The 22907-nt window shown below is 49.1% G+C and overlaps 1 protein-coding gene across 6 annotated transcripts; it reads right to left on the bottom strand.

The window, feature by feature from the left end:
- Positions 1-521: 521 nt before the first annotated feature.
- On the bottom strand, positions 522-18990 carry RMND5B (required for meiotic nuclear division 5 homolog B). Of its 6 annotated transcripts, none has more exons than XM_060636360.3 (10): positions 18664-18990; positions 17246-17485; positions 13396-13546; positions 4732-5153; positions 4116-4216; positions 3767-3933; positions 2703-2868; positions 1409-1511; positions 1153-1307; positions 522-1066 (listed from the first exon to the last, which is right to left on the bottom strand). In XM_060636360.3, exons 3-10 carry the CDS (start codon positions 13532-13534, stop codon positions 1003-1005), a joined length of 1317 nt encoding a protein of 438 aa, XP_060492343.1. In that variant the 5' UTR covers positions 13535-13546; positions 17246-17485; positions 18664-18990; the 3' UTR covers positions 522-1002. The 6 variants fall into 6 exon arrangements, with proteins under 6 accessions (XP_060492343.1, XP_060492346.1, XP_060492347.1 ...); XM_060636363.3 differs by lacking the exon at positions 17246-17485 and having other exon boundaries at positions 4732-4872; positions 5008-5153; positions 18664-18986; XM_060636364.3 differs by lacking the exons at positions 17246-17485; positions 18664-18990 and adding an exon at positions 6304-6503 and having other exon boundaries at positions 4732-4872; positions 5008-5153; positions 13396-13507.
- Between the last annotated feature and the right edge of the window lie 3917 nt (positions 18991-22907).

The raw sequence follows: 22907 nt of genomic DNA, 5'->3' as shown, positions 1-22907 counted from the left end.
TTTCCCTGCCCCTACGAGCCTGAAATGCCACTGGGAAATGTATGGAAACCATTTACCCACGCGCACAGCAAATGTGAAAGAGGGATATGAAGCTAGAAACAAAACCCTGGGCCACCCTTCCTACTTGGCACAATGACCCCGATAACCTAGTCCCTTCAGACATTTCAGACTTAGGGTGCCTTCCTGCTCTCTAAGGCCCAGCATAGGGCTCTGTGGGTACACACAGTGACCAAGCTCCATGTGCCCTGGGGTAAACTGAAAAGAGCTTGAGACTGAGGGTTGGATCTGGTTTAAATTCTGAGCTCTCTCCTTTACAAGCTGTGAGCCCCGTAAGTCAACTGTTTGTCTTCCTAACTCCCCTCGCACTGTTTCCTAGTAAGGAGAGGAAAAGACTTTATACATGTTTGTGTAAAAGCATCTTGCCTGGGGTCTGACATCACTGGGCCCTTTCACCCAGTCAGGGATGTAAAGTGGGTTCTCTCTGGGTACAGTGGGCGTGCAGTGATTCCTTGTCGGTGAAGTAAGGAGAAGGCCTGTGAATATATTTGCTCAGTTATAAAACCACGGCATTCAGTTCAAACCTGGACTATTTACAGTGGGAAGTGGATACATACAGTTGTGAGGCTGTACCACTGGAGGAGCAGATACAGCATGGGTGTAGCCATCAGCGACCCGGCTGGGGGCAGCATGCCAGGACTGGGAAGATGTCCGTGTTGCCTGCCAAGTCCTCTGCCTCTCTGTTGGTTGTGACTAAGTCAGTGGCAGATACAGATACGGAAACGGCAGGAGTGCAGAGGCCAGTGTCTGCCTACCCTCACGGCCAAGGAGTCAGCTGCCTGGCACAAACTGGCTCATCTCCCTTCTTGGCCTCTGCCTGGAGTGGCACTCGGCCATTTGCGCTGAAGTGAACCACAATCCACAGACAGCAGCTACCCCCGCGTAGACAAGACCAAGGCTCAAGGGTGAAAAGCCCCTTTTGACAAAGTTTCTCCCAGGCGGGTATCAGAATATGATGCGTTTCCCGTCAGCTGGGTTCTGCTCCATGGGACAGTAGGGACACTTGAGCCTGCAAAGGAAGGAGAACAAAGACTGTCTTGGGGGCTGGCCAGCAGGAGAGTGAAACGGAGGTGGAGTAGAACCTGGGGAACTTACTTTCCTCCGTTAATGAGCTTGTTGAGCGCATCTCGAGAGATCACGTGGCCGCAGATGAGCTTGATGGGAGGGTTGGAATCTGACGTCTGCTGCCGTAGGATGGGGCAGGCAAACACTGAGTGGTACCAGCACTTCATGCCCAGTTCGATCTCGATCTGGGGGTGGGGGCACCATGGAGGGGTGAGCCCCACTTCTGGCCACGGCTGCCCTTCCTGGTGCTGCCGCCAGCCCACACCTCCCCCTCGCCGGGCCTCACCGGTAACTCATCCTTGTGACTCCAGACCCCCGTGCACTGCCTCTGCTCAATCACGGCCTTGATGTTCATCAGCACCGGCAGCGCCACACAGCCAGAGGCAAAGCTGCGGAACAAAGAGCAGGGGCTGCAGTGGCCCAGACCAAGGACCCAGCGGACAAAGGCACCAGCACACTGTTGTTGGCTTGTGTCCTGGGACAGGGTTCTAAAGTGGCACATGGTCAGATTGGTCCTTGAAAATCGCACCGGTCGCTCATAAAGTGCCACGTGTGGTTAATGTGTGTCCAACTCTAGGATCATTCTAACGCACCCCTGAGTTTGCGAACCTATGGGAGAGACAAAAGGAAGATCTAGGGGGCAGATCACTGCTCGTCCAACTACTGGAATGTCATTGCTGTGTTAGGGACAGTGATCGGTTTGCAGGGGCCCCAGCCTGCCTGTCTCCCCTGCTCTGTTGTCATAATGCACTTCTGACTGGTTGCCTACATGGTTGTCATCACTTGGAAATGGGGGAAGACTCAGATCTCACAGTGACTCAGGCAGGGGCGGGGAGTCGACTGGCTGGCGCCTCGGGTGCTAAATACGTATGATGCTCAGGGAAATCGTGCACTACAGAACCATCCTGAAGTGTCACTGGTGTCCCTGCTGGGAAACACTGTTCTGTAACGTGAATCCTTCACCCTGGGGAGGGGAGGGGAGGGGGAGGAGACTCCACAACCAGTCTAAATAAAATGGCACTGTGACGCTATCCATTGTGGTACAGTCTGGGGTTCTGGGGTCTGTGAGGCCCTGGGCAAGTTCACTTGTGCATCGAGCCTGTGTGTTTTCTCATCTGTAAAATGAGGATATCCACCTGCAACTCACGACCTTGGGGAGTCATGAGAACATTACTGTAAAGGAGTCTTCCAAGGGAAAAGTCTCAATACATGTTACTCAGCCACTTTCAAATCTCCCTGAAGGGACGTGGTTTGAGATACAAGGTTGAGAGGACAGGCTGCAGGGGGTCTTGTGATAATTCAGGGGTGAGGTGCAGGCAAGACAGAGACCTCATTCCAAAGACCTTACAGAAGGGGAACGTTGACCCTGCCCCTGACCTTGCAGTGACATCAGGCTACAACTCTTCCTGATCTCAGCTTCTCCACCTGTAAGAACAGGTAACTCCTACCTAGAGGAATGACTGAAAGAGCCAGTTTAGGTTTGAGAGAACCAAGCACCATCCCTGGCACATGACTGGCCTCAGCAAACTGTTTCCCTGGAAACCCTCCCGCTGGCGCTGCCCCCACAGGGCTGCCTGTACCTGACGCTGAGGGGCGACTCCACCGAGAGCCCCAGCAGGGAACAGGCATCCCGGGTAAAAGTCTCGCAGATCTCTGCCCAGTGGCTGTTGTCCAGAAGGTGGCAGTAGGGCGACTTCTCCAAGCCCAGCCGTAGGTACACCAGACTGCCCATCATCACCTGGATTTCTACAAGGTGAGCAGGGCACAGGTTGGTGCACGGGCTGGGGAGCAGGGCACAGATCTGGGTGCACAGGCTGGAGAGCAGACTGAGCCCCACAGTGCCCAGGGCCCTGAACAGGCTGAGGGGGCGATGAGATGCCCTCGGGCAAAACTAGTTTTCCCTAAAGTCCCATGTGGAGGCGGAGCCTCTTCATGTGTGGGGCAAAGAAGCATCCTCGCAAGGCAATCAGGAGAGTGTGACTTCGCTGCCCATCCTTTCAAGTGCACGATGAAGAGGGAGTCTCCCTCACGTTTCTCTTACCCCAACACTAGCTACTCTCCCTTTTTAAAAAACTTCCAGGTGGTATCTAGATTTATTAACAGTGCCTGGTTTTCATAATTTCACAAATAAAATGTGAGGTGATAAGTAGATAGAAACAGAGCTAAAGAAAAAAGGGACCAATGGTAGGGGTGGTTACTAGCAGGGAACATCTGGAAGGTGGGGCTCAAATGACTAAGGCGTGGAAATGCTGGTGTGACAGAAGGTTCATGAAGAAAGCTGTGGAGGACGTGCCGGGAAGGAGTGGGATTCTCCTAGGTGGGAGGCCTGTGTTGAGGCCAGGCAGCATGAGGGCGTGCGTGTCCCGGGCACACAGGCCCACCCTGCTGAGTGTGGGTGTGGCACAGAGCAGGTGTCAGGGACCAGAGTGGTCTGAGATGATGGCAGAGGCAGATGCAGAGGAAGAGCCTTGAGTTCGGAGTTCACCTCGGAGACAGTGAGCGGTCAGAGTTCTCACGCTGGGGAACGGCATCCTGGTTACATGCAGCCCCTCAGGTGGGGCAGGGACGAGCAGCCCAACAGCCTGACCCATGCTGACACCTGCCGGGGTCCGGCAGCACCCACCCTGGCACCCTGAGCGCGTACCTCGCTGGTGCAGCCGTGCAAATGGCTGAAAGTGCCGGGCATAGCTGAGGGCCTCTAGCTGCTTCTCGGGGCCGCTCGCCAGGAGCCGGATGAAGTGCAGTCGGTGCAGCTTGAACTCCAGGGAACTGTTGAGCTCGAGCAGGCGCTGCCTGTGGGAGATGGCCCACCTGGGAAAAAAAGGGAGCCGGTGGGGTACGAGAGGGGTCCTGGGAGAGCTGGGACTGAGGTGGGCTTCAAAAGCCTAAGTGAGGCCCATGACACAGGGCTGGAGTCATGTCAAGTACACTGGGTGACACGGAGACCACAGACATGCCCTGTGCCCCTCTGGCCCATCTGAGGACTAACTTACTCCAACGCCGGCCCTAGGTCTTGTTCGTGCAGAGCTTCCAGGATTCGATTCAGCTCCAAGAAAGGTTGCTTAAAGTCCAAGTCCACATTCAGGGTGGATTCCTGTGGGGGGAGAGCGCAGTCCCATCACTGGACATTCAGTTCAGAACATTTCAGTTCTATAAGGCTGAGCGTTACATGCTGGCCTCCCAGGGCACAGACTACACACCCGCCCCAGCCCCAGGGTCTGAGACCTGTGTGGAATAGCATAGTGAGAGCATTGTTCCTCTTCAGTCCTCTTGATTACACTAGGGAAAGCATCCTTTACTTTTACTGTTTGTGTGTTTTTAACACCTAACAAGTGCTACTTTGTCGTTTCACTAACCTGTCTATTTAAGAAAGGGCTATTGGGCCTCAACTCAGAACCCTGGCAGGCAACCAGCTCTAGCTAGAAGTTCTGACTTCATGACTTCACTTTCCATCATATATATGTTTAGAGCTACCTTCTATTTAGGCAGGGGAAATGATTTCCTTTCTAAAACAACTTCTGTAAAGAATAACAGGAACCTGACATAAAGACAACTATCAAGCGGGAGCAGAACGGGCAGGTGCCAACACCTTCCAGGCCAGGCCGTTACCTGGCACAGCTCCTCGGCAACACTGAGCATGCCCTGCTGGTACAGGTGCTCCACGATGGCCATCTGTAGGATCTGCTGCTGCTTCTCCCGTGAGTCCCACACTGCGTCAGAGACGACACCACAGATCTCAGAGTCAAAGTTCTGACGAGGACAAGAGACAGGGCTCCGTGACTCAGCATCCATGCTGCTCACGCTCACTTTCCCACCTCCCACCGAGCCCGACACACTAGCTCCAGGGCATCCCCACCCCCAGCCCAGGGATGCCCGCAGGCTCACCCTGTCGATGGCTTTGCCCACTCGAGAGACACTGCTGTGAATGTCCTTGTGGTCCGAAGCCAGTTTCTGCACGGTGTCTTTGATCTTCCGGCAGCACTGGGACATCACCAGGGAGAGGGTGGCAGAGAGAGGGGTCCCCTGGAGGGCTGCAGGGAAACACCGGTAGTGAGGCAGGACACAGAGGAGCACACCTTGTCCCTGCTTCCTCTAAACACCAGCCTGGAGGCCCGGGAGGAAGCCCTGAACTCCCGAGTAAAGATCTCAGCTTCTGTCCCACGTCCTGCCACTTTGTAACTGCATGTCTTGGAGCTGGTCAAGTGGGCCAAGTGGGTTCATCTCTCGGTTCATTTCCTCACCTGTAAAATGGTGTGACAATGCCGGCCCTGTACGCTGCTGTGAAATGTAGATGATTTGGGACTTCCTGTGGGTAAGCCCTTAATTTTAGCTCATTTAATCCTCACCACGGTGCTCTGCAGTGGGCACTATGAATATCCCGTCCTATAGCTGAGGAAGCTGAGGCAGGAGCTTGCCAGGCGACAGCAATGACAGATGTAAAACCACCACCACACCTGAGTGCTCTTTATGGTCTTGTGTAAGATACCACATATAAGAAGGCTTTGAACAACAAGGCACTATCCCTGTGTTCGTGCCTTTTATCAACCCAGAGGATACTGCCAGGGAAGCTCAAGGATATTTATGGCTCACGCCCCCAGGCCTGCAATGGTTTTCAGGCCCCTCCTCCAGCCCAGCATCGATGCGCCTTCTTTAGGCAGCAGCACTTTGGGTCAGGGAAAGAAACATGACCCAAGAAGGTCGGGGAGTGTCTCAACTCCAAGACCAGACGCCCTGGAAGAGAGATGCATTCTGCTAAGATGCTGAACAATCATGATGGGAACCGGAGTTTCTGGAGCACTGTGACCACCTCAGGGGAGCAGTGCTCCGAGTATGAAGCCAGCATACACTGAGGGGATCACGTGAGCACCTGGACGCAGCTGAGCCTGGACATTTCAGTGACCTGAGTCCATAAATCCAGTCTTCCCGACCCCCGCCTGTTGGTTTAAGCTGGTCTGAGCTGAGTTTCTGTCACTTGTTTTTGGTTTCTGTTTGTTTTTGAGAGAGACAGTGTGTGTGTGAGCAGGGGAGGGACAGAGAGAGAGGGGATAAAATCCCAAGCAAGCTCCACACTGCCCGATGAGTAGCTCAAACTCACAAACCGTGAGATCATGACCTGAGCCAAAGTCAAGAGTCGGACCCTCAACCCACTGAGCCACCCCAGCACCCCCCCAGGGTTGTCACCTGTAACTGAATGTATCCTGACAAATACAGACAGGAGGCAGTGGATTGGCCACCCTCCTATGCTGGGGAGATGGGGCAGGACTGCATCCCACTCTGACATCAGTGCCACCTGCCCCAACCCCAGCTTGCCACTCATCTCTCATATTCTGCTCCATTCAGGTCACAGAGGGCCACACTCTGCACATTCCCTGGCCACATTCCTGTTAGGACAAAGCAACAGCTTTCAGGAAACCAAACCCTTTTTGTGTTTTTTTAAAGTAAGCTCTAGGCCCAACATGGGGCTTGAACTCACGATCCCAAGATCGAGAGTCACATGCTCTACCAACTGAGCCAACAAGGTGCCCCCAAACCAAAGCCTTTTAACCTGCAATCCCCAAATCTTCGCTGCCCAAGGACCCATGGACAACTACGAGCCCTGACAAATCCCCATCTGAGAAAACACAGTCTCCGTGTAAAGATGCTACGGCAGCCATCACCATCTTTAACCAACAGCACAGTGTACAAGAGTTTCAGACCCACAGAAGGAAACCATTCTACTGCACACAGTTAACATGCCATCAAAGTCAAGGGCGTTTGTTATAGCATGGCACAACCATATGATGGAATGGGAAGCCAAAAGGTACAAGGATGAGGCCGAATTCTATGTACTAATACAGAACATTCCCCAAGACAAACTAGGAAAGCAAGGTACAGGAAAGCATGTACTTTATTCTACCCTTTTTGTTTGGGAAAAAAAAAAAAGAGGGGGAATAGACACACATGCCACCTATATGTGCACCTAGATGCTGTCTAGAAGGGCACCTGAGAAACCAGGGACAGGGCTTGACTTGGGAGAGAAGCACACAGACACTGGGAATCAAGGGTGAAAGGGAGACTCACTTTTCGCTGTAAGCTTTTCTGACCTTAGTCTTTTTCCATGTGCATGCTTTCTTTAAAAAAAAAAAAAAAAAAAAAAAAAAAAAAAAAAAAAAAGATAAAAAGGAAACAAACTCTATACATTTGTTTTTCTCAGTGCTACTAGTGTAGAAATTCTGAAAATACTTTCTATGTACCACAGAAATCAAGCAGATGAGAAATTTATTGATGTTGTTCGGAGTCAGGCTTCTCACGGATGCAGAAAAGAGATCTGGCTATGGATGGGGGAAGCCTAGGAAGAACCCTGGATATTGGATTGAAATCAGAGGTATCCGCACAAACCCATGGCCTGCAACATACAAAGATCTGTCTGCTAAAAAAAACAGATACAACCCCTCAGTAACAACCCAGATCTTGCTTTCCAACTACCATTTTCCACCAAAAGAACCAGTCTCCTTGTAGAAAGAAATTACTGATTCCAGGAACTATCTTATTGTGTAGCCCACGAAAAAATAAACTGGACTTTGTCAATATTAAAAATTTTATGTTTCGGGGTGCCTGGGTGGCTTAGTCGGTAAAGCATCAGACTTCAGCTCAGGTCATGATCTCATGGTTCAGGAGTTCTAGCCCCGTGTCAGGCTCTGTGCTGACAGCTCAGAGCCTGGAGCCTGCTTCAGATTCTGTCTCCCTCTCTCTCTGCCCCTCCCCTACTCATGCTCTGTCTCTCTCTCTCTCTCTCTGTCAAAAATAAATAAAAACATTAAAAAAAATTTTTTTTTAATTTTATGCTTCAAGGCACCTGGGTGGCTCAGTCGGTTAAGTGTCTGACTTTGGCTCTCAGGTCATGACCTCACAGTTCATGGGTTCGAGCCCTGCATTGGGCTCTGTGCTGACAGCTCAGAGCCTGGAGCCTGCCTTGTATTTTGCCTCCCTCTCTCTCTGCCCCTCCCCCTCTGTCTCTGTCTCTCTCAAAAGTAAATAAACATAAAAAAAAATTTATGCTTCAAAGGATACTATCAAAAAAGTGAAAAGACATGACAATTGCCTGGGTGGCTCAGTCAGTTAAGCTTTAAATTTTTTTTATGTTTGTTTATTTTTGAGAGAGACAGAGACAGAGTGCAATTGGGGGGGGGAGGGCGGTGTGCAGAGAGAGAGGGAGACACAGAATCCAAAGCAGGCTCCAGGCTCTGAGTACAGAGCCCAACGTGGGGCTCAAACTCGTTAACCACAAGATCATGACCTGAGCCGAAGCTGGGCGCTCAACCAACTGAGCCACCCAAGCGCCCCTCAGTCAGTTAAGCTTTAGACTCTCGATTTAGGCTCAGGTCATGATTTCATGGTTCATGAGACTGAGCCCTGCGTTGGGCTCTGCAATGACAGTGTGTGGGGCCTGCTTGGGATTCTCTCTCCCCCTTTCTCTCTGCCCCTCTCCCCCACTCTCTCTCTCTCAAAATAAATGAATAAACTTAAATATATATATATATATATATGTGTGTGTGTGTGTGTGTGTGTGTGTGTGTATACACACACACATATATATCCACTAAGAGTCTACTATCAACATATAGGGGCACCTGGATGGCTCAGTCAGTTGGGCGTCCGACTTCGGCTCACCATTTGTGAGTTCGAGCCCCACATCAGGCTCTCTACTGACAGCTGAGAGCCTGGAGCCTGCTTCGGATTCTGTGTCTGCTTCTCTCTCTGCCCCTCCCCCCACTCATACTCTGTCTCTCTCAAAAATAAAATAAAAACATAAAAAAATTTTTTTTAAGAATATATAAAGAACTTGTACAACTCAACAATAAAGAGAGCCAATTTAAAAATGGGAAACAATTAGACATTTCTCTAATGAAGATAAATGTTCAAGAAGCACATGAAAAGATGCTCAGCATCATGAGTTAGTAGGGAAGTACAAAGCAAAACCACAGTAAGATATCACTTCATACTCACTAGGATGGCCATAATCAAAAAAACAGGTAAAAACAAGTATTGATGAAGATAGGAGGAAATTGGAACCCACATACATTGCTGGTGGGAAGGCAAAATGTTGCAGCTACCTTTGGAAAACAGTCTGCCAGTTCCTCAAAAAGTTAACAGAGAGTTACCACATGACCCAGCATAGAAAAAAAGATGCAAGTACTGATTAATACTGTAACATGTCTGAGCCTTGAGAACATTATGCTAAGTGAAAGAAGCCAGACATTAAGGCCACATACTGTAGGAATGCATTTGTACGAAGTATCTTGGATAGGTAATCCATGGAGACAAAGTAGGTAAGTGGCTGCAGGATGTGAAAGAAGGGGAGAAATGGAGTGATTGTTGGTGGGTAGGATTCGTTTTTGGGGTGATGAAAATTCTGAAATTAGATAGTGGTAGTGATGGTACAGCTGTGTAAATACACTAACAACCACTGAATTGCACACTTTCAAAGAATGAAACTTAAGGGGCACCTGAGTGGCTCAGTTAAGCGTCTGACTTTGGCTCAGGTCATGATGTCATGTTTTGTGAGTTCGAGCCCCATGTCAGGCTCTGTGCTGACACCTCAGAGCCTGGAGCCCGCTTTGAATTCTGTGTCTCCTTCTCTCTCTGCTCCTCCCTGTTCACACTCTGTCTCTCTCTCAAAAAATAAACAAAAAATGTTTAAAAAAAAAAAAAAAGAATGAAACTTAAAGTAAATTACAGCTCAATTAAAAAAAAAGGACATAGGAATTGGGTGACCTCTGGTCAAATCTAAGACAATTTAAGCATCAAAATAAATAGTAACAGTAATGGATTATAGCCCATCGAATAAAATAAGAATCTATGAGGTGTGAGCTAATAATAAATAAACAAACAAACAAACAAATAAATAAATAAATAAATAAGGGAAAAAGGAAAGCTGAATGCCAATGAATACAGTGGACCCTTGAGCAACACAGGACTTAAAGGCGCTGACCCCATGCAGTCAAAAATCTGTGTATAATTTTTGTTTTTAATTTTTTATTAAAAAAATTTTTTTTAATGTTTATTTTTGAGACAGAGAAAGAGCACAAGCAGGGGAGGGGCAGAGAGAGAGGGAGACACAGAATCTGAATCAGGCCCCAGGCTCCAAGCTGTCAGCACAGAGCCTGATGAAGGGCTTGAACTCATGGACCGCAAGATCATGACCTGAGCCGAAGTTGGACGCTCAACTGACTGAGCCACCCAGGAGCCCCATTTAATTTTGTATTTTAGAGAGACAGAGTGCACAAGTGGGAGACAGGGGAGGAGGAGGAGGAGGAGATGGGGGGGGGGGGGAGAGAGAGAGAGAGAGAGAGAGAGAGAGAGAGAGAGAGAGAGAGAATCCCAAGCAGGCTCCTCACCATAAGCACAGAGCCAAATGTGGGGCTCAAACTCACAAACTGTGAGATCATGACCTGAACCAAGATCAAGAATCAGATGCTTACCTGACTGAGCCACCCAGGCACCCACCCCCCGTTTTAAAAAGTTTATTTTGAGGGGCGCCTGGGTGGCTCAGTTGGTTAAGCGTCTGACTGCATCTCAGGTCCAAGTCTTGCGGTCTGCGAGTTCGAGCCCCACGTCAGGCTCTGTGCCCATTGCTCGGAGCCTGTTTCGGATTCCATGCCTGCCGCTCTGTCTGACTCTCTCCCGTCCGTTGTCTGTGCCAAAAAAGTAAATAAAGGTTGAAAAAAAAAAAAAAAATTAAAAAAAAAAAAAAAGTTTATTTGAAGGTTTATAGTTTTAGCTTTTTTTTTTTTTTTTAGTTTTTCTTTTTCTTAATGTTTATTTTTGAGGTGGGGGGTGGGCAGACAGAGGGGGACAGAGGATCTGAAGTGGGCTCTGGACTGACAGCAGCAAGCCCAATGTGGGGCTCAAACTTACAAATCACAAGAGCATGACCCAAGCAGAAGTCGGATACTCAACCAACTGAGCCACCCAGGTGCCCCATCTCTTTTTTTCCCCCCAGGAATAGAATTTAGTGATTCACCGCTTACATATAACACCCAGTGCTCATTCCAACAAGTGTCCTCCTTAATGCCCCTTGCCCATTTAGCCCATTTTTTAAAAAAATTTTTAATTAATCTCTGTGCCCAATGTGGGGCTCAAAGTCATGACTCCAAGATCAACAGTCGCATGCTCTATCCCCTGAACCAGCCAGGCAGCCCTAACTTTTGATTCCCCAAAAACTTAACTACAAATAGCTTACTGTTAACTGGAAGCCTTACCAATAACATAAACGGTCAATTGACACATATTTTGTATGTCAGGTATTATGTACTGTATTTTTACAATAAAGCTAGGAAAAAGAAAATGTCATTGAGAAAATCATACAGAATAAGAAATATATTTATAGTACTGTACTGTATTTATGGAAAAACAAATCTGCATGTAAGTGGGCCCTCACAGTTCAAATCTGTGTTGTTCAAGACTCAAATGTATGTAAAGAACGACAGAGCAGAAAAAGTCACCCATGTTGCAACCAGTTTTGTAATAACTAATTAAAGGCAAGAAACCTCAATGGACACTAAAGTTAGTGGGCTGACATTTGATAACGCTCAGGACATTTACACAGTCTCAAAGTATCTCTCCTCAAATTTCTTACTAATTAACTGGTAAGAAATATTACCCTTACAGGCAGAGGGGGGTAAGGGGAGGGAGGGAACCTGGTGGACCCTTCTTAACCAAGTAATCAAAGTTCACATCACCAATCATGGAACAAGCTGACACCTTGTACCTCCTGATATGATGCACTGAGAACCATACTGCTTCTAAAGTACTGCTACCCAAGATGTAAAATCTGATTGAGGAGGAAACAGCAGACAAGTCCAAACCAAGAGATATTCTGCAAGACCATTAGCCTTAGTGTTTCAAAAAAATTTTTATAACATTTATTATTTTTGAGAGACAGAGAGAAACAGAGCAAGAGCAAGGCAGGGGCAGAGAGAGAGGGAGACACAGAATCTGAAGCAGGCACCAGTCTCTGAGCTATCAGTACAGAGCCCATTGGGGGGCTTGAACCCATGAACCACGAGATCATGACCTGAGCCGAAGTCGGACAGACAACTTAACCGACTGAGCCACCAAGGTGCCCCTAGCCTTAATTCTTCAAAAATGTCAAATGTCCTGAAAGACAAAGACCAAGTAAAAGAAATGTCCAAGGTTTAAAAAACCAAAGATTATGGGGTGCCTGGGTGGCTCAGTCGGATAAGTGTCCAACTTCGGCTCAGGTCATGGATTGCATGGTTTGTGGGTTCAAGCCCCCTGTCGGGCTCTGTGCTGACAGCTCAGGGCCTGGAGCCTGCTTCGGATTCTGTATCTCCCTCTCTCTCTGCCCCTCCCCCACTTGTGCTTTGTCTCCCTCTCTCTCTCTCTCTCAAAAATAAATAACATTAAATTAAAATTTAATAAATTTATAAATAAATTTATAAATAAATTTAATAAAATTAAAACATAAAATTAAAAAAGAAAAAACAAAGATTGGACATGGGAAACAATGTAGTGGATGATCCTGGAATGGGGAATAAAATTAAAAGGTTTTATGAAAACCATCGGACAATGATAAAATCAAAGTATGAGCTGAATTCATTAGGCCATCATATTGTATTAATATTTAACTTATTGATTTTAATAATTACACTGTACTTATGTAAAAGAATACCCTTGACCTTAGGAAATACACACCGAAAGTTTAGGGGCCAAGTGGTTTGAGATCTGCAACTTACTTTCAAATGGTGAAAAAGTAAGAGTATGCAAGAGAAGTGATAAAGCAAATCTGGCAATCGTATCCACAGTTTGTGAATTTGGATGAAGAGTATATATGAGTTCTTTATACTATTCCTGGAACTTTTCTGTAAATTTGAAACTACCCCAAAATGTCTTTTTTTTTTTTTTTTTTTTTTTTGAAAGAAGAAAGCAAGTGGGGGAGGTAGAGAGTGAGAGAGAGGATCAAGCAGGCTCTGCGCCCAGCACGGAGCCCCACACACAGCCTGATCACATGACCCTGAGATCATGACCTGAGCCGAAATCAAGATTTGGACACTTAACTGACTGAGCCACCCAGGCACCCCTAAATTAGTAGCTTCTGTTGGGACTTTTGAAATAGCTCAGAATGACTTCCATTATCCTTCAGGAAGGCCTAGGGATCCATGTACTGACGTCCACAAACCATCATCCTTCTAGAAGCCTGTCACCAAGCAACCCTGGGGTCTCCTAGGCCCCCCCGGAGGCAGACATGGGGCTCTCAGGAGGGACACCCACCTGCATTGGCCAGCTCAGCCCGCAGCTGGCCCACGTAGTGTAGCAGCTCCTCCAGGCTCTGCTCACAGTGCTGCCCGTAGGTCAGAAACTTCTGCAGGACCTTGTCCACCTCTCTCTCCACACTCGCACACTGCTCCATGGTGGCCTCTGCCTGTGGGCGGAAGGGGTCCGCTGCATCAGGCCCTACCTGGGCTGGGGGGGGGGGGGGCGTGGTAGGGAGGGCTCCCAGATCCCCCTCGCCACACCCATGTCATTTATCAATGCTCAGAAATTCCCAGCTTCAAATACGAGTCCACAGCGCCCACCACTCCAGCCAGGGGGCCCTGTGGGGGGGTCCAGGCAAGCATAAGGACAGGTTTTCTGAATCACGGTGACAAAATTACTGTTTTCAACTCTTTTCATTCTATAATCCTTGTTCATCTCTTTTTTCTTAAAAAAATTTTTTTAATGTTTATTTACTTTTGAGAGAGACACACACACACACACACACACACACACACACAGAATCCACAACAGGCTCCAGGCTCTGAGCTGTCAGCATAGACCCCGACGTGGGGCTCAAACCCACGGACTGCAAGATCATGGCCTGAAGCCAAAGTCAGCCACTCAACTGACTGAGCCACCCAGGTGCCCCTTTGTTCATCTCTTTTTAATCAGAAGAAAGAGCAGGACTCCCACAGCCTTCAGCAGACAATACTATCTAGTAGAAATACATACAGATGCTGCCTATTTTCATATTTCATGTATTTTTATATATTCATCATAAGTGCCTTCTCTTTGGCAAGTGGACTTGGTTTTCCACATACCACAGTGATAGAAGCCACAAAGGCAGTCCTCGAATGGCTGATAACTGAAAATGCAGCCTAAGGAACAACTGTCCACCACGTGGGCCTGATGGGCTTTGCCTCAGCAAAGCATATTCAGCAGCCCTTGCTGCTCACCCACAGACAGGCAGCCTGTGTCCAGCCAGCCTGAACCCTTGCTCCCTCCAGGCTCCGTGCTGCTTCTGCTCCCGGGTATGCTATAAGCCCTCAGTCGTCACTGCTTGAGAAGCTGGCTCATCCTTTCTGAGGCAGCTCAGAGATCACCTCCTCCAGCAGCCATCCCTAGCTTACTGCTGCTCGGCTCCCTCAACTCCCACATGACCCCCTTCAATTTCAGTTTAGATCACCAGATAATGTGAGATATTTGAGTAAACTAGGTATTTGAGGGCCTGCCTCCCCCATTGGACTAGAACATCTCTCATCTTCTTCCCTCCCTTCTCATTATACCATTAAAAGAAAGCTGACTTTTCTTATACCACCACCAAGGTGCCTTCCCCAGTCCCTTCCACCCTGGGCCCACGACTCCCCTTTATTCCAGAGCAGCTTTTGATGCTGACCACATGGATAGTCCTCAAAATGTCAGTGACAGAGTTCCCTCCCTATCGTTCCATCCAATGGATTTGAAAGGAAAGGGCTCTCTTGAACGTTCAAATCTAGCCACCTGTCCATTCTCTCAAAGAAGGGTCCAGAGTAACACACAAGAATCCCATGGCTGAGGGGACCGTCGGGATGCTCCCAGTTTCACGAGACTCCCTATTCATACCGGCAGTGCCAGCCCTGGCCTCATCTTGGCCCAGCTTGTAGCCCCCTCCTTTGCAGACAAGGGATGAGTGATGGGGAAATGGCAACCAGGGCCTAGAGATGTGGTTTTGCCCTCTATCCTTATGGCTGATGTCATCACACTAGAATTTGTAATCATAATTGTGATGTACAGAGGTCATGCCTCCCTCCTCATGCCCCCTGGGCAAATACCCTACAACTGAATATGACCCATATGGGCAAAATATACCAGGGACTCCTGTCTGAAATAGTAATAATTATTATTACTCCTACTAATAATGTTTCATAGGGGCTTAACATGTGCCAGGCACTGTTCTAACGACTTTGCGTGCATTAACTAATTTAGTTTTTTTTTTTTATGTTTATTTATTTATTTTGAGGGGGGGCAGGGGCAGAGAGAGAATCCTAAGCAGCCTCTGCACTGTTAGCCAGAACCTGACACAGTGCTCAATCTCACAACCAACCATGAGATCATAACCTGAGCCAAAATCAAGGGTCAGACACTTAAGCGATTGAGCCACCCAGGCGCCCCTGATTTAATTCTTATCAAAACACCATGAAGTAGGTCTAGTTATTAGATCCATTTTACAGATGACAGAAGATTAAATAACTTGCCCAAGGTCATGAAGCTAAGAAAGGGGAGGACCTGGTAAGTGAAGCCAGGCAGTCTGGCTCCAGAGCCCTTCTCTGAAGCACTTCGCATCACACTTAAACCAGCTTAAACAAGCCGCCATCTCACCAGGAGAGGAAAGCAGCCAGTATCTGTGGCTGGAATGAGTGCACAGCAATGATTAATGACACCAAGCAACAGAAAACCAACCACACAGCCTGTGAGATGATCAACTAGGAAAGATGGCACCACAAAAGAATGTTTGCCAAGAGTTGGGGAACCAACTAGGATCACAATCTACCAAAAACAAATATAGCTCAAGAAAGGTCAGGACCTCACCGAGGTCAAACAAGTCTAACCCTGTGGGACACCAACAGAGGCCAGGATTATCTAAGGGAAGCCCAAGTCAACATCTCGAAATTGTATCAAAAAGCTGAGGGAGGAGTTGGGTACAAGGATTTTCACCCCAGCACTGTGTGTTGTGGCAGGAAGTGGAAGACAATCTAGGAGCCACGGGGAGAGGCACTGGAGGGGGGAGGCGCTGATAAGTCAAGGAAGTAAAATATGGGAGATGCATCTATGGAAACCTGGTTAGCATTTAGAAGCCACCTCAGAGATACTCACAGGATCATCAATAAAATCCCAAAGACACAGCCCTGAAGGGGAAAAAAGAAACAAGGAACTCTAGGCAGAATACCATTTATGTAAATTAAAAATCTATGGGGACGCCTGGGTGGCGGAGTCGGTTGAGCGTTGAGCGTCTGACTTCGGCTCAGGTCATGATCTCACAGCTTGTGAGTTCGAGCCCCACGTCGGGCTCTGTGCTGACAGCTCAGAGCCTGGAGCCTGCTTCAGATTGTGTCTCCCTCTCTCTCTGCCCCAACCCACTCGCATTCTGTCTCTGTCTCTCTCAAAAACAAATAAACATTAAAAAAAAATTTTTTTTAAATCTATGCGTACAACCAAGGACACAGGCAAATAAAAGGATTTACACTAAACATAGCAGGGTGGTTTCCTGTGGGCGGAGGGTGGGGGGAGAAGGAAGGAAAGGGGATAAAAGGGAATACATATATAAATACAAAAGAGATAGAGACCCTGCCTGAAGCAGTTAAATGTATAACGAACTGAGAAGTCTGATGAACTCAATAAAATCTAAAAAAAAATAAATAAGCCAGGAAAACAGAACTGCATGCAAGTATTCTACCCAAAAGCCCAGGAGGCTAATTCAGTGTATCCACGGTGAGCCACTCTGCCTCAACCACAGTCAGTCATGTTCACCAGGCACTAGGATGGATGAGTGTGAGTCTGTCTTTGACAAGCTTCATGATGAATCCAGTGGAATTTCATGTCCATTTCCAGCCCTCCTCCCCAAGGTCTCACATGTACAGAAACGATCCACTAGGACGATCCCTTCAAACAACACATCAGACCCTGTCACCCCTTGACTCAACACTGCCTGGCTTGACGCACAAGCCGTGTGTAGTTACACATTCGCTTCCTTTGCACAAGCTACTCCTGTGTCCACAGAGTGCCCTGTGCACTCCTCTGTATGGAGGCCGCAAGAAGCAGTTTAATCACCAGCTCCCCACAAGGCCCTCGACGAAATCCCCCCGGTGTCTCCTTCTGGTTTGCAAACCTCTGTGGAAGACACCCATTCCACACTCCTCTGAGTCCTCAGAACTGTGGCACAGTAACTGCCTCTTTACAGGTCTCCTACTAGACTGTGAGCTGCTCAGGGCTGGAGGCCAATCTTGTCCTCTTTCTCCCCTCAGCACCCAGCCCAGGGCCTGGTCCACAGTGGCTGTTCAGTGAATTCTTGCTGATTAAATGGCGCATCCATCTCCTAACCGTTGGGCTAGGGGACCTGAGCTTGAACCTGCAGGGGGGTGGACAGGAAGACACATGAATAAAGTATTAAAATCCCCACTAAAGCATGCATGGGTTTTGTCCCCAGTCAGTCTTCAGCATCCTGAAACAGAAGGGCCCCCTTCTGAGGCCAAAGGGAAGAAGGGAAGCTTATGCAAAACACAGAAAGGTCCCCTTTGCCATTTGACACAGAACTGGACAGCCTTGGGGCACCGGGGTTGAGCGTCTGACTTTGGTTCAGGTCATGATCTCACAGTTTGTGGGTTCAAGCCCCGCATCTCGCTCTGTGCTGACATCGCAGAGCCTGCTTCAGATCCTCTGTACCCCCTCTTTCTGCACCTCCCCCACTCACTCGCTCTCTCTCTCAAAAATAAAAAAATAAACATTAAAAAAAAAAATGCCTAGGACTGGACAGCTTCCATTGACCCAACTCTTACACTTCTGCACCCCTCACTTCTATCCAGTCTCCACCCTGCCCACCAGTCCTCTGCTTAAAACCCAACAGATCCCTACTGTACTCAGAATAAAATCCCCTCCTTTTTTTTTAGTTTATTTATTTCTTTTAGTAATCTCTACACCCAACACGGAGCTCGAATTCACCACCCTGAGATCAAGAGTCACATGCTCCTCTGAGCCAGCCAGGTGCCTCCCACCTCCTTTTTATGGCCTACGAGGCTCTATGTGACCTGACTTCCAACCACCCCTCCTTGCTCAGCTACCACTCTCCCCTTCACTGCCCATACTCCAACCATACCAGCCTCCTTTCTGTCCTTGACTACAATGAGTTTATTTCTGTCTCAGGGCCTGTGACTGGCTGTTCCCTCTGCCTGATACACTCTTCCCCCAAATCTTCCCATGACTGGCTCCTTGTCAGGGTCCAATGTCAACATCATCTCTTCAGAGGTGCTCTCCTACATCACAGTATCTAATGTTGACCATTCTGCTCCACCCCCACTCCAGACACCCTATCTTATCACCCCGTTCCTTCTCTTCATTATACATCCCTAGTTGAAGATTCAAATCTTTCGTCATCAGCCAAAACTGGAGGACAAAGCCCACCATTTGCAACTCCTAAGCTGTAACTCCTACTAGGAATTTCGCCTGCATTAACGTGCAAATGACTGGCACACTCCTACTCATCCTTCAGAAGACCCTGATTGAAAGCCCCGTCTGGCCCCCTCGGGTTACCTCAGACCCGGCCGGGTCGCACTAGAACGGGTCCTCTCAGTTCGAGGGACTTCCCTGGCAGAGGCGGCTCCTCCAGGGTCCTGTGAGTCCGTGGGACTCCAGCTGCTCCGGGCCGACGACTGGGGAGAAAACAAGCCCACAGGCAGGCTGGGGCGGGCGCCTGAGGGGCTGCGGAGAAGGCCCAGAGCCTGGGAGCGCGGCGGAGCTCCCGTCCCCCGCGCCCCCGTTGGCCGGCCCGGCGCCCCTTGTCCTGGGCCCGCACCTCACCGCCCGGAAACCAGCCGGTTCTCACCTCTTCCCACAGCCGGAGCCCTGGCTTCCGGCGCCTCTGTCATCGGAACCGGAAGTCTCGGCGGTTGCTGGGCTGGGCTGGACCCGCCCACTCGCGGCCTCGCGGAGGGGTGGCCGTCCCTGAAGCCCGGCTTTGGGCCGGAGCGCCGGGCTTTCCCCTCCCGCACTCCAAGAGTGGAGTCGCCCGCAGGAGGTGCCTTGCCGCCGGAAGCCGCGCCTCCACCCGTCGGGCGGTCGCCTCTGGGCTTCACCGGGCGCCCGCAGCCGCCTGCTGAGCTGCGACCCTCCCAGTCGGCAGGAAGGAATCGAGCCGACCACTTGCCCACTGGCGGGGCTGCGTGTGCCTGGTCGGCCCGACTTCTCCACCCGGGTCCCAGCGGCCCAACTCGGCTCTCGGAAGCCCCAAACCCGGAACAACTGTGCCTCCCCGGCTCCTTGCCTTTCGCCTTCCTTCAAAGGGAGGACAATACCGAACAGCATAGTGCATGTTAGGGGTGCAGGAGTTAAACTTTCCTGATGTGGTTCCTTGGTGCTCTTTATGAAACATCAAGCGATGTTTACATTTTCTTTTTTCTGCCCAGCCTCGCTGGTCCCCTAAGCCTGTACTTAATATACCCACTGGGTATTCAACAGAAGGATTCTGCTGGTGGCGGGGGTCCCAGCCCCTGTCTGGCTGCCCTCTGAGAACGCCCCCCTTGAGGGGCGGGGAGTGGAGTGGGGGAGAGATGGGGGTTGCAAAATGGCCCTAAGGAGGAAGGGTAAGGATTAGGAAGGGAGAGGAGACCTAAGCCAGGACGGAATTCACATACCCCCCAGACCCCCTTCCTACACAGGGGAGGGGCAGAGAAACTCCCCATTTCCTCCGCAGGCCTCAGGGATTTGGACTAGAAACAGCCCAAGAAAAAAGACTCTTATCTCTTGTTTCCGTGATTTCCTGCTCCCTTTTGGGGCTAGTCTCATTCCAGAGCAACCTCCCCTCCAACCCTCCAGGCCTCCTTCCCACCTCCACCCACCCCCAAATGCTCTTGCGCAATCTTCTTTTCTGTATAGCGTTTGCACAATCCAGTTGTGTTTTCTTTATAGCATTTGACTTGAAATTGTCTTGTGTGTTTATTCGTTTATTCTGTCTTCCGGCCCCTAACACATACACACCCTTTAGGATAAAAGGTCCTTTGGAGTAAGGACTCTAGACTCATCACTGCTGTATCCTCAACACCACGTTCTTGGAACACAGTAAGTGCTCAAAAATACTCCGAGGTAGCCAATATCCTCTACTCCTGAAGGAGGAAACGGCAGCTCCAAAACCTTATGACACACACAGGGAAGAGGGCAGTCCACAGTCCCCCGCGGGAGCGTCGTCGGAGCATCCTGGAGAGCCCTGTCTGTGCACCTTAAGCCTGGGTGGTCCTGGCCAACTTGGGGGCCGCGGGGGCGGAGAGTTCGGTGAACCCTGCCTGGGGCCACGGGCTGGACTGAAGCCGCCTCCAAGTCAGCAGGACCTCACAGACCTTCCCTAACGCCCCAGGCTTCCTCACTTCCTCTGGGGGAGCCTTTGCTTGTCTCACAGTCCAGGTGGGCGGGAGCAAAACCTGCCTTCTCCAAGAACTTCGAATGTCCCGTGCGCGCACCTGAGCACAAGTTTTTTGTGTCTCTGCCTCTGTCTCTTTCACACACGCACACACACTCACACACACTCTCACACCCCAGGCCATTTCACCTCTGTCTGTCATTGTCCACCCCACATGTGGCTCTCCTTGCATGTCGGTTATACTTCTCAAAGTGCACGGATGATTTTGTCGTGCTCATTGGGACTATGGCTTTTGTTTTGTTTTGTTTGAGGGGTGGAGTGCTTCAAAGCAGAAAAACCTAGCTGTTCTCCACTAACTCAGTAATCGTCTGTTTAATCTTTTGCTAGTTTCCTAGGATTTTTTTTTTTTTTTAATTTCAGTCCTCAATACATGTCCATTTTATTTTGCAGGGGGTGGTGCACAGTATGACTTAATTTTTCCCCAAATTTGTGTCCAGTTATCCCAGTACCTCTTATTAAATGATCCTACTTTACCCCTTCGTTTTGAAGCCTTTTATCATAACATTAAGATTTTCTACTGAATGGAATCTATTTCTGGCTCTTCATTCCTTCCATTGAGATGTGGTATTATTTTTACACCAATGTCATATTGGTGTAAATGTCATATTGTTTACACCAAATTTACACCAATGTCATATTGTTTTACTTGCTACTTTGTAATATGTTCCAATATGTGGTGGGATTATACACTGTTCACAAAAAGGAAAAAAAATTAAGGAAAAGCAAGGTGATTGAGGAAGCAGATCACTGTTGCTGGGGATGGGGATCGGGCTGACCAGGAGACGCAGGAATTTGGAGGGGGGCGGGTGACAGAACTATTCTGTATCTTGATTGTAGTGTTGGTTACACAACTTTCTGCATTTGTCAAAGCTCTAAAAACTACTCTTGGGGCACCTGGGTGTCTCAGTTAAGCATGTCTGACTCTCGATTTCAGCTCAGGTCATGATCTCGCATTTCGTGTGTTTGAGCCCTGTGTCAGGCTCTGTGCTGTCTCCCTGTCTCCCTTTCTCTCTGCCCCTCCCCTGCTTGCTCTCACTCTCTCAGAAATAAACATTACAAATTTTTAATAAGTAATAAATTAAAGCTATACTCTAAAAATGAAGCATTTTCCTCTATGTAAATTATACCTTAAAAATGCTGGAGGGGAGCGGGACCAGATACACAAAGAGCACGCTAGATAAAACTCTAAACAAAAAGCAGGGGCGGGGGATGCCTGGGTAGCTCAGTCGGTTAAGCATCTGACTCTTGATTTGGGCTCAGGTCATGATCTCTTGGTTTGTGGGATTGAGCCCCACATTGGGCTCCATGAGGAGCCTGCTTGGGATTCTCTTTCTCTCTCTCTCTGCCCCTCCACCCGACTCGTTCTCATGCTCTCTCTCACTTGTGCTCTTTCTCTCTTTAAATAGGTAAACATTTTTTTTTTTTTTTTAAAGAAAAAGAGAAAAAGTTCTTGGATAAGACAATCCCTGGCATGTTCTTCTGAAAATACAGCCTTCCTCACTTCTCAGAATAAGCCCTGGAAGGCCAGGCTAGGAAAAGATGGAGTCTCCCCTGATAGCTGGGGTGAGGGCAATAACAGGTAATGCAGATCCTGCCTGCCCTCTGTGGAACCTCTGTGGAGCATCAGGCCTCAACCTGTGGAGCTCAAGTTGCCTGCTCAGGCCCTGTCTCTTCTTCCACCCTCCAGGTGGCACCCAACCAGTCTCCTGCGCCTTCTCTCTCTTCCTGCCCCTCCTTGTCAGGCTTTGGTTCAGGCCAAAAGCAGCTGCTTCATCTGTAGGCTCTGGAGCAAAATGAAAATGTAAGGCTCCTTGTTCAAACATCATTATAATTTCAAGATGGCAGGGTGCCTGGGTGGCTCAGTCGGTTGGGCGTCAGGCTTCGGTTCAGGTCATGATCTCACGGTCTGGGAGTTCAAGCCCCATGTCGGGCTCTGTGCTGACAGCTCAGAGCATGGAGCCTGCTTCAGATTCTGTCTCCCTCTCTCTCTGCTCCTCCCCGGCTCGCACTCTGTCTCTCTCTCAAGGAAAAAAAAAAGTTCAAGATGGCAACAGGAGACCATTGCAGGAAAAGCTAGTCCCAGTTCCGGCCCTCCCCCTTGGCTGCCTGAGGGACCCACCCACAGCCACAGGTGAAGTCTTCCTGTGCCAACTTACCAGGCGGTCTAGGGGCTGCCCTGCCTCCCTTCAAACCCTTCTAGACAGGACCCTCCCTTGGACCTGCCCCACACCTCTCTGTGTCCAATGCCAGGCCAATCCTGGACGCTCTCGTCCCACCCTGCTCCTGAGGAAATCCTCCCAACTTCCCTTCCTCAGAGAAGTTTATCTTGCTGAAGAAAAAAAAAAAAAATTACTCATGACACTCA

The sequence above is a fragment of the Panthera onca genome, chromosome A1 (genome assembly GCF_046562875.1).
Source record: "Panthera onca isolate mPanOnc1 chromosome A1, mPanOnc1 haplotype 2, whole genome shotgun sequence".
Lineage (NCBI taxonomy): Eukaryota > Metazoa > Chordata > Mammalia > Carnivora > Felidae > Panthera > Panthera onca.
Note: the sequence above shows the minus strand (reverse complement) of the source record. Positions and strands in the feature narration are given on the sequence as shown.